Source organism: Papio anubis, chromosome 11 (genome assembly GCF_008728515.1).
Source record: "Papio anubis isolate 15944 chromosome 11, Panubis1.0, whole genome shotgun sequence".
Lineage (NCBI taxonomy): Eukaryota > Metazoa > Chordata > Mammalia > Primates > Cercopithecidae > Papio > Papio anubis.
This window is the reverse complement of record NC_044986.1, coordinates 67,054,423-67,065,048: the sequence shown is the minus strand read 5'-3', so window position 1 is coordinate 67,065,048 and position 10,626 is coordinate 67,054,423. Positions and strand designations below refer to the sequence as shown.

The 10,626-nt window shown below is 54.2% G+C and overlaps 1 protein-coding gene across 2 annotated transcripts; it reads left to right on the top strand.

The window, feature by feature from the left end:
- The first annotated feature begins 1,939 nt into the window (after positions 1 to 1,939).
- Positions 1,940 to 7,989, top strand: PRF1 (perforin 1). Of its 2 annotated transcripts, none has more exons than XM_003903822.5 (3): positions 1,940 to 2,210; positions 3,960 to 4,502; positions 5,685 to 7,989. In XM_003903822.5, the coding sequence occupies exons 2-3, from the start codon at positions 3,964 to 3,966 to the stop codon at positions 6,811 to 6,813; spliced, it is 1,668 nt and encodes a 555-aa protein (XP_003903871.1). In that variant the 5' UTR covers positions 1,940 to 2,210; positions 3,960 to 3,963; the 3' UTR covers positions 6,814 to 7,989. The 2 variants fall into 2 exon arrangements, with proteins under 2 accessions (XP_003903871.1, XP_009213022.2); XM_009214758.4 differs by having other exon boundaries at positions 2,075 to 2,210; positions 3,934 to 4,502.
- Positions 7,990 to 10,626: the final 2,637 nt, after the last annotated feature.

Below are 10,626 nucleotides of genomic sequence, written 5' to 3'. Positions count from 1 at the left end.
TCCCAGCACTTTGGGAGGCCAAAGTGGGCAGATCACTTGCAGGTCAGGAGTTCAAGACCAGGCGTGGTGGCATGTGCCTGTAGTCCCAGCTACTGGGGAGGCTGAGGTGAGAGAATCGCTTGAACCTGGGAGGCAGAGGTTGCAATAAGCCAAGATCACGCCACTGCACTCCAGTCTGAGTGACAAATCAAGACTTCATCTCAAAAAAAAAAAAAAGGAAAGAAAGAAAAAGAAATGAGAAATGACCACCAGTGGGTATAGGTTTTCTTTATGGAGAGTGATAAAGATGTTCTAAATTGACTGTAGCAGTGGCTGTACAACTCTGTGAACATATGAAAAGCCATTGAATCGTATACTTGAAATGGGTGAATTATATGGTATGTGAATTACATCTCAATAAAGTTGTTACTAAAGAAAACCATATACATGGTGTCTGGTGATTGAACAAATTATGCACTTGTTGAAACTTGTGTCTGAGGAAAAACTGTGCTTAATGCACATTCAAGTGTCAAGTTTCAGAGGGACAGGAGGACAGCTGTCATCAGTTAAATGAGCCAAAAACAGTCATCAACCTCAATGTCATTTTGGCTCTTTAATGGATGCCCTAACAACCACCAGCATCTCTTGGGCATTAGCCACATCGTAAGCCACTTGAAACCTGCCATATGCACATTTTATCATTAGCTGGAAGGATTTGTAGAATTCCAAAGTCATCTCTTTGATTTTATAGATGAGGAAACTAATGCTCAGAAAGGGGGTTGATATCTACCGCTGTGAGGCATACAGTAAGTTTCGGGTGAAGCTGGGATCAGAACCTGTTTAGACTTTGCCTCTCTTTTCTTGCAGATACTTTGTAGGACTTCTATGTCCCTCCAACTGGCCTTCCCGTCATGGTCAGGAAAGAAACTCCTCACAGCCTTAGCATCCAAGTCAGGCCATGGGTGAGAGCTGGAAAGGGATCAGGAGGCTGCAATTTCTAGAAGAGGGAGGGGACACCGCGGAGAGAAGATGGGGCCAGATTCCGAGAAGACAGCATAAGCCCCTGTTCCTGTAAGAGTAGGGACGCAAGCAGGGACATAAACGCAAGGGACGAGCCCCAAAGTGTGACCCATGAGACATGATGTCGCATGTGGTCTGGAGCCTGCGGCTACTTCTTCCCATCATATACACAGTTATGAGAACAAGTTGTGAGAACCACCTCCCCCCTTACCCAGCTGCCCCCACCCCAGAAGCCATGTGATTTTGTCCCCCAGTGTCCTGTGAGTGAGTCACTCCACCCATGGAAACCTCACCCCACCCTGACCTCAAGCAAGGCAAAGAGTGCGGAAGACACGTCCTCTGGTGCTACCAGACCACTCTCACCAGCACCCATGACTTCAGTAGGGCTGGGGCCAGCGTGGAGACCACTGGCTGTCCTCACAAAGTGAGGAGCAGGAGATCCTGTCTGAGGAACATGCTCGGGGTTCAGAGCCTGGGCTAGACTGGGATGCAGGTTGAGCAGGAAGTGGATGGCAAGATTAGAGCAACATCTCTCTTTCCCCACTCAGGGAGGAGGGAATGGTCACAGGCACTGACACTCAAGAAGAGCCAGGCACAGTTCCAAGCCCTTCACAACAACCCCTAGGGTCTACATGACTACTATCCCAATTGTTCAGTGAAGAAACTGAGGCACAGTGAGGCTGAAGAACCCTACCAGTCCACACCGTTGGTGTATAACCGAGCTGGCCAAGACTCGGCAGTCTGGCGTGCAGGCCCACGCTCTCAGCCCCGCCTCTGCATGCCTCTTACATCCCGCACATGGGATGCTGTGCGTCAGAAGCAAGGAGATGGCCCTGCTGCCCTGATCATCAACACCAGGGCCGGGTCTCGAAGTCCTCAGCGCCCCGTCCTCCTCTGCCTGTGTGTCCTGAGTCCCGAAGCCCCAGCAGCTCTGCTCGGCAGATGAGCCTCTGGCCCTGCTGCTCGCTTCCTGAGGGCTGTCAGTGGGGGGCCGGATGAGGGCTGAGGACAGGGTGGGTGCTCGTGGGAGGGGAGAGCACAAAGGACCTGTGACCACAGCTGGGGGCGGGGCAGGAAGTAGAAGTGATCTGAGTGGTGGCTGGTGCAAGGAGCCACAGTGGGCTGCCTGGGGGGCTGACGCCACCATTCCAGGAGCCTCGGTGAAGAGAGGACATCCGCCTGTGTAGCTGCTTCTCCATACGGGACTCCAGGTAAGGAGAGAGCAGGGACCTGGGGGCCTGGGGCTCTGGGTGGAGGGGAAGAGCCTGATGGAGCAGGAAGTACCATGACCTAAAAGACAAGACACCTGGGTCACAGACAGCGCCAATCACTAACTCGCTGGGCAGCCCTGTGCCCACCCTGGGCCTCAGTTTCCTCTTGTATGAAATGAAGAGGTAGCATGCAGTTTCTAAGGCCCTGCAAGAGCTGACATTAAAGCTTCTAAGAAAGATGGAAAGAGGCTCCCTGGGACAGAATACCATGAGAGTCAGGATGAAGGTTGAGTTCCCTGGATTAAGGTTATGACCGTGCCCGCCTCCTAGCTGGGATGAGCCCAGGGCCTTTGAAGATTCCCCTGGCCTCTTTGCCTCCCTGGGGCGAGTCATGCTGCCTGGAATTCCACCCTTCAAGTCACACCTTTGGGCAGGGCATGGAGGCTCCAGCTACAATGGGGGCTCTCCATAGCCCTCTTGTGTCAGAGCCTGTGGTACCCAAGGGGAAAGACCTTTGAAGAGCTCACCTTGGATAAGGTTACAGAAAGGAGGTTCCAGATCGTAACAGGCCCAGGTGAGGCCCCAGAAACACCTTAAAATTAGGAAGAACTTTCTAAACAATCGTTGCCCATAGTAGGCAACAGGGGGGTCCCTGTCACTGCTAAAGGCCGCAGAGCTTGGCAGGGAGTGGCAAAGAGGGGAGGGGCAGCAGGAGAGGATCTGAAGAGCAAACTTCAAGGCCTCTCCCCACACAAGATCCAAGGGTGTGGTCAGGTTGGCAACTTTTCCTTTGTTGGTTGTTTGTTTGTTTGTTTGTTTGTTTGTTTTGGGCAGAGTCTCACTCTGTCACCCAGGCTGGAGTGCAATGGTGCGATCTTGGCTCACTGCAACCTCCGCCTCCCAGGTTCAAGCGATTCTCCTGTCTCAGCTTCCTGAGTAGCTGGGATTACAGGCACCTGCCACCACGCCCAGCTAATTTTTGTATTTTTAGTAGAGAGGGGGTTTTGACATGTTGGCCAGGCTGGTCTCGAACTTTTGACCTCCAGTGATCCGCCCGCCTCGGCCTCCCAAAGTGTTGGGATTATAGGTGTGAGCCACCACACCTGGCCAGGTCGGCAGCTTTTATTCTAGAGTTCTTCCATAAAGCTCTGAGGAAGGGCCCCAGAGGGAAAATGGGAAGAATAGGGGCAATATAGGACCTCATTTCTCTTCCAATTCTGTTAAGGGCTCAGTGGGAGGGAGAGAGGTTGGAGAGAGTGACAGAGACAGAGAAGCAGAGTGAGTCAGGGTGGGCAAAGGATGGCTTGTTCTGGGGCCAAAAATGACACATCTCCAGAATGAAGGCTTCCTCAGGTCCCCAGGCCCCTCCCCAAATCTGCTACAGCTACTCTGTCCCCTCTTCTGTGGCCACAGCCCCCTCCCCACCACCCACAGTTGTGTCCTGGGGACAGAGTCATCCACCTAGATCCCCATTAGACCTTAGGGGAATTCTAGCAAGGGGCTCCCCTTGGCTGTGTGACCCTGCGCAGGGCTTTTCCCCTCTCTGGGCCCATCTGTACAATGTGGGGGCTGAACCAGGCCTATAAGGGACATACCACCTCTGACATTCATTGAATAATGACTTAAGAGATATCTCAGCTCCTCCCCTTCCATGTGCCCTGATAATCCGTGGCTATGGGGAAAGGAGCAGTCATCCTCCATCCTTCCACCCATGGCTTCCCAGAGCCCACGTGCCCCCTGTCTCTGCAGCTCCATGGCGGCCTGCCTGCTCCTCCTGGGCATCCTTCTCCTGCTGCTGCCCCTGCCGGTCCCTGCTCCCTGCCACACAGCCACACGCTCAGAGTGCAAGCGCAGCCACAAGTTTGTGCCCGGTGCATGGCTGGCCGGGGAGGGTGTGGACGTGACCAGCCTCCGCCGCTCGGGCTCCTTCCCAGTAGACACACAAAGGTTCCTGCGGCCCGACGGCACCTGCACCCTCTGTGAAAATTCCCTACAGGAGGGCACCCTCCAGCGCCTGCCCCTGGCACTCACCAACTGGCGGGCCCAGGGCTCTGGCTGCCAGCGCCATGTAACCAGGGCCAAAGTCAGCTCCACTGAAGCTGTGGCCCGGGATGCGGCTCGTAGCATCCGCAACGACTGGAAGGTCGGGCTGGATGTGACTCCCCACCCCGCCGGCAACGTGCATGTGTCTGTGGCCGGCTCACACTCACAGGCAGCCAACTTTGCAGCCCAGAAGACCCACCAGGACCAGTACAGCTTCAGCACTGACACAGTGGAGTGTCGCTTCTACAGGTGAGAGCTGGGGCTAGGGGGTGGGGGGCTGGAAAAGGTGTGAGAAACTCTGGGTGGTCTAGGAGCCCTGGAAAGGCAGAGTCCTCCAATCAAACTTGGAGGCTGCTTCTACCAGGAAGAAACCGCAGTCCCGGCTCCCAGACTTCAGGTGATTCAGCCCTGTGGCCTCCTCTCATCCACGAGGTCCCCCATCTGAGAGTGCCCAGTGAGACACCAAGTAGAGAGAAAGTGAGTGAGACCATGTCTGAGAGCCAGCAGGGTGCCATTTAGGTCTAGTGAGTACTCAACCCTCCCTTTCCTGGGCACAACCAGCCTTCCATGGAGTCCTTCCTGGATAGGGACAGAGGCGGGAGACCTGGCTGGGTCATCCTTCCTCATTGCTGTGTAACCTTGAACATCTCACTTCTCTCTGAGCTTCAATCATCCACTCAACCAATACTCACATCTGCCTGTGGCAGGGCCACACTGCTGAGCCACAGCAGTTGCTACCCTAGCCCCTGGGAGTAGGAATTCTGGGACCCAGATTCCACATCTGAGAAAGGCACAGTGTTTCTGGGCCAGCCCCAAGTCACCTGCTCTGATTCCTCAGACCTGGAGGCCACGTTTCCTCCACAGAGAGGCCGAGTATGGCCCAAGCTGTCAGGATCCCGGGCATGTGGGACCCATCCAGAGGGACAGATGGATGAAGGCCACATGACCAGATTCCAAAGTCCAATAGATACCATTAGTGCAGGATCATTGCTTTTATGTTCTTTTTTTCTTTTTCTTAAAAAAAATAATTAGAGATAGGGTCTCACTATGTTGCCCAGGCTGGTCTCAAACCCCTGGGCTCAAGGGATCCTCCCGCCTCAGCCTCCCAAAGTGCTGTGGTTACAGGCGTGAGCCACCGTGCCCAGCCAGGATCATTGCTTTTATAATAAGAAAATTAAAAGGAAAGGAAAAAAAATGTTATTTTGAAAAGGAAAAGAGAAAACAGCTACACAGAGCACTGAGGTCCCTGACGGGTGAGAGCGGAGGCACCCTGCCAGCCCCATGCTACAGCACTTGCACTCTGGAGGCCCCTGGGTTCCAGTCCTAGTTCTGCCCACTTACGTGTGACCTTGAGCAGTCCTGAAGGAGTTATTTTATTGAATGGGGGAAATACTATCCCTGGGCCCAGCTGAGGTCTCTCTCTTCTCACAGTTACCATGTGGTACACACTCCCCCGCTGCACCCTGACTTCAAGAGGGCCCTCGGGGACCTGCCCCTCCACTTCAACACCTCCACCCAGCCCGCCTACCTCAGGCTCATCTCCAACTACGGCACCCACTTCATCCGGGCTGTGGAGCTGGGCGGCCGCATCTCGGCCCTCACTGCCCTGCGCACCTGTGAACTGGCCCTGGAAGGGCTCACGGACGATGAGGTGGATGACTGCCTGAACGTCGAGGCCCAGGTCAACATAGGCGCCCGCGGCAGCTCCTCTGCCGAAGCCAAAGCCTGTGAGGAGAAGAAGAAGAAGCACAAGATGACGGCCTCCTTCCACCAAACCTACCGGGAGCGCCATTCGGAAGTGGTTGGCGGCCATCACACCTCCATTAACGACCTGCTGTTCGGGAGCCAGGCTGGGCCCGAGCAGTACTCAGCCTGGGTGAACTCGCTGCTCGGCAGCCCTGGCCTGGTGGACTACAGCCTGGAACCCCTGCATGTGCTGCTGGACAGCCAGGACCCGCGGCGGGAGGCACTGAGGAGGGCCCTGAGTCAGTACCTGACGGACAGGGCTCGCTGGAGGGACTGCAGCCGGCCGTGCCCACCGGGGCGGCAGAAGAGCCCCCGAGACCCGTGCCAGTGTGTGTGCCATGGCTCAGCGGTCACCACCCAGGACTGCTGCCCTCGACAGAGGGGCCTGGCCCAGCTGGAGGTGACCTTCATCCAAGCGTGGGGCCTGTGGGGGGACTGGTTCACTGCCACGGATGCCTATGTGAAGGTGTTCTTTGGTGGCCAGGAGCTCAGGACGAACACCCAGTGGAGCAATAACAACCCCATCTGGTCAATGCCGCTGGACTTTGGGGATGTGCTCCTGGCCACAGGGGGGCCCCTGAGGTTGCAGGTCTGGGATCAGGACTCTGGCTGGGACGATGACCTCCTTGGCACCTGTGATCAGGCTCCCAAGTCTGGTTCCCATGAGGCGAGATGCAACCTGAAACATGGCCACCTGAAATTCCGCTATCACGCCAGGTGCTTGCCCCACCTGGGAGGAGGCACCTGCCTGGACTACGTCCCCCAGATGCTTCTGGGGGAGCCTCCAGGAAACCGGAGTGGGGCCGTGTGGTGAGAACAGTGAGCTTGGAGAGGACTCGTGTGCTTGGACTGAAGGGGTTCTCACAGTGGGAGCCAGGGCTGTCTTCGTATTCCCATTAGACCAAGCTCGTCCAACCCGAGGCCCGCATGTGGCCCGGGATGGCTTTGAATGTGGCCCAACACAAATTCGCAAACTTTCTTAAAACATTATAAGATTTTTGTTTTGTGATTTTTTTTTTTTTTTAGCTCATCAGCTACGGTTGGTGTTAGTGTATTTTATGTGTGGCCCAACACAATTCTTCTTCCGATGTGGCCCAGAGAAGCCAAAAGATTGGACACCCATCAGATAGATGGAAACGGGAGACTCAGACTATTTTTCAGGGAGGTGGCTAGGTATACACGCCAACCCCGATTCACCCTGTCCAAACTGCCTAAGCCCTCTGTCATTCTCGAGCCCTGCAGTCACAGCTACACAAATCACAGCTTCAGCCAGGAGCTGGGCAGAAAGGCCAAGCTCCCACCAGGCTGCCCAGGACTGGTCTTTTAGGACCCTTCCCTTGAGCCCTCTGTGGTGTGGCAAAGCCACTTCATTGCTTTAACTGGAGTCCCATCAGCTCCAGCTGCTCTGTCTTCCTTGCCCACAATGCTTTGCCCCTGAGACAAATGGAGGCCTGTCCTGACCTGTCTCACCGTGTACATAGCTTGATAAAGGGCCAATAAATATGATGTTCTGGTGATCATCATGGCAGTGTTGCAGCAGAGGAAAAGATGGGACCAAACAAACTCCAGAGATAAACTTCTACATTAGCAACCCAGTGAAAACAGGCGGGCAGGTAACGTATATAAACTGCTTTCCCACTTCTGTCAGAAATGTGGGGACCCAAAATAGTTTACATTCCTCATAATTCTCTGACTCAAGAAAGCAGCAGCATAAACGTGGTGATAAATGGCAACAGGCATTCAGCTCCCAGCTGGAAGACAATAGGGCATGGTGAGGACTGTGGTGAACTGAAGAGTGCGCATCTTATGTGCGGGGGGAGGGGCTGCAGTGCTGCTCCAGCCAAACATTTCATGCAGGAACGTGAGCCCCGTACTGCCAGGTCTTCTACTTTTTAAAAGTCAAACCACAATTTGACTTCTAACTGTGGCAGTTAATTTCACTTTGTGAAAATAAACCTTTGTGGGCAAACATGGTGCAAGCCAAAGAGAACATGCATGTGGGCCATAATTGATCCAGGGCTATCTGTTTTGAAAGTTTTACTTTCAACAGAACCATTTTGCACAAAGCTGAAAAGCGCTCCCCTGTCTCACGATTTCAAGGAAAGGAGCATTGGTTCTAACAAGGTGGGCTCTGTGGGCCTCCTAGGCCTTGGATGCAGAAAAACCCAGAGTCTCGGGTTCCAACATAAGATGAAATGGTCTTTGTTTCACGTGCCTGGGACGCAGGCCTCAGCGCACAGTCCCATGGAGTGGGTGGCAAGATTCCAGGCGGCTTCCTGGACACGGCTGTGCAGGCTGTGCAGGGTCATTGTCAGAGGGTCCAGAGGAGCGGGCACAGCCCTTCCGACTCTCTTTGAAACTCCCTATAAGCTAAGTTCTTTGAAGTCTGTATGGGACCCACAGGCCCAAATGCCAAGCAGTGACATTACACTAACCCTAAATCCCCAGGTGGGGCAGGAGGGGAGACCAAGGACCAAAAGCCTGGGTGAAACTACTGTTACCACATGTCCCATTCACAGACACACACTCAAACGAGAGCGTGAGAGAGACCTCGACACTTCACGGTGGCTGCTGCACTCACTGGAAACAAACATGGGGGTGGGCAGTGCCCCCCGGGGAAAGCAGGGTCACAAGGCCAGGGCGGGCCTGGCTCAGGGGACAGCCCTGACAAGAAATGGAAGTCTTGCTCAATATCTATGTGGCAGTGACCCCCACAAGTCTCTCTGCCTCCTGGGCCCCAGTTTCTCCAAAAGGACAGTCTGTTTTACTCCCTTCTCAGGACTGTCTTGAGCCTTCCTGGTGCTACAGGAGGGTGCTGGAAGCTCGTCTGGTTTCATACACAAGGAAACTGAGACCTAGCAGGAGGAAGGGATTTAACTGTAGTCACAGAAGAAGTTAGTGCCAGAAAGAGCTAACCCTAACTCAAGACCCAGCATGACATTTTCATTTCCACCCCGCCTGGACGTTGGGATGCTTTGGCACACCTGAGGCCCCCCTGTTTGTTTGGGGAAGTCTCCGCTGTGCTAGCCACCTTCCGTTTGCCCTTCAGGTCTTGTCCCCACCTGCTCCACCCTGCTCCGACCCAGGGGACTGACCTGTCTGAGCCTTGTCAGTGGGCAGATTAGGGAGGTGGAGTACAAATAGTAGGGCCTTTGCTCCCCTCCATGTCCCTAGTGAGGTGGGCTTGGGCTGGCTCTGTCCCTCGTGTCACTGCACCTCTCCAGGGGCCTCTGCACATCTCACTCTCTCTTTTTATTTTTATTTTTTTCTGAATGCAGCTTGTTTGGTCCCATCTTTTCCTCTGCCATGACACCACCAGTCACCCTGGCTGGAGGTGCACTGGCATAATCATGGCTCAGTGCAGCCTTGACCTCCCAGGCTCAGGTGATCCTCCCACCTCAGCCTCCTGAGTAGCTGGGACTACGGCGCATGCCACCATGCCTGGCTAATTTTTGTACTTTTGGTAGAGGCGGGGTTTCTCCATGTTGCTGAACTCCTGAGTTCAAGCAATCCTCCCACCTCAGCCTCCCAAAGTGGTGGGATTACAGGTGTGAGCTACCACACCCGGCCTGCACGTCTCTTTCTTTCCCGGTTCTAGTAACTGCCCCTGCCCCTTGTCCCTTCAGACCTAGGGCTGGAAAACTTTGCTGCTGCTCGTCCTAAGACACTGCACTATTTCTTCCACTCCCTAAGCTTAAGTCTGAATAAACCTTCCACCAATTATTGTAATTTGAGTCCAAATGTAGGAACCTGCACTGGGATGATACTGCCCAGGGGATGCAGGTGCCGACCTTGCTCCCCATGGAATCTGGAGCTGTCATTGCAGGAAGAAGGAGTTCCTGGGGCTGCTGGTGAGAGTGTCTAGGGATTATGGGGTCAGAGGAACAACCAGAGGTAGCTAGGGCTCTGCAACAGTGTCCCCACTGGGCCAGTCCGAGGCAGGATTTAGGGGCACTGTTCCTGGATGCTCAGGCTGCCCAGCCATCCAGGTGACTCTATGAGATGCCCAGTTAACACATTCTTTTTCTACTTATCTCATCCAGACTTGGCTTCTTTTGCCTGCAGTTAAAAGCCCTGGTTGACAACACCATCCCCTTCCCCAACGCTAGTGGGGTCATGCCCTTGGAACCACCACACAATGGTCCCCCATCCCCTCCCTCCCATTGGCAGGAAGCACAGAAGCAGGGCTCCATTCACGTTCTCCATCATCGGACAGATTGTTACTGAATGCCTCTTCTATGATCCAGGTCCTGGGGCCCCCAAGGACAGAAAGTCATGCCGAGCACCTGTCCCCTTGAGGGCTGCATCCGACAGCAAGACAGACGTGGGCACACTGGAAGCCACAGGTAGTCAGGATGACATTCATTTTCATATGCACACACAGTCCAAGGGGTCTCTTCCAAGACTTGGGGCTGGCATTGACAACAACCCAGGTTTTTTGTTTTTTGTTTTTTGTGTTTTTAGAGACGAGATCTTGCTCTATCGCCCAGGCTGGAGTACAGTGGCACAATCATAGCTCAGTGCAGCCTTGACTCCCGGGCTCAAGTGATCCTCCCACCTCAGCCTCCTGAGTAGCTGGCATGCACCATGCCTGACTAATTTTTTAATGTTTTGCAGAGTCAGGATC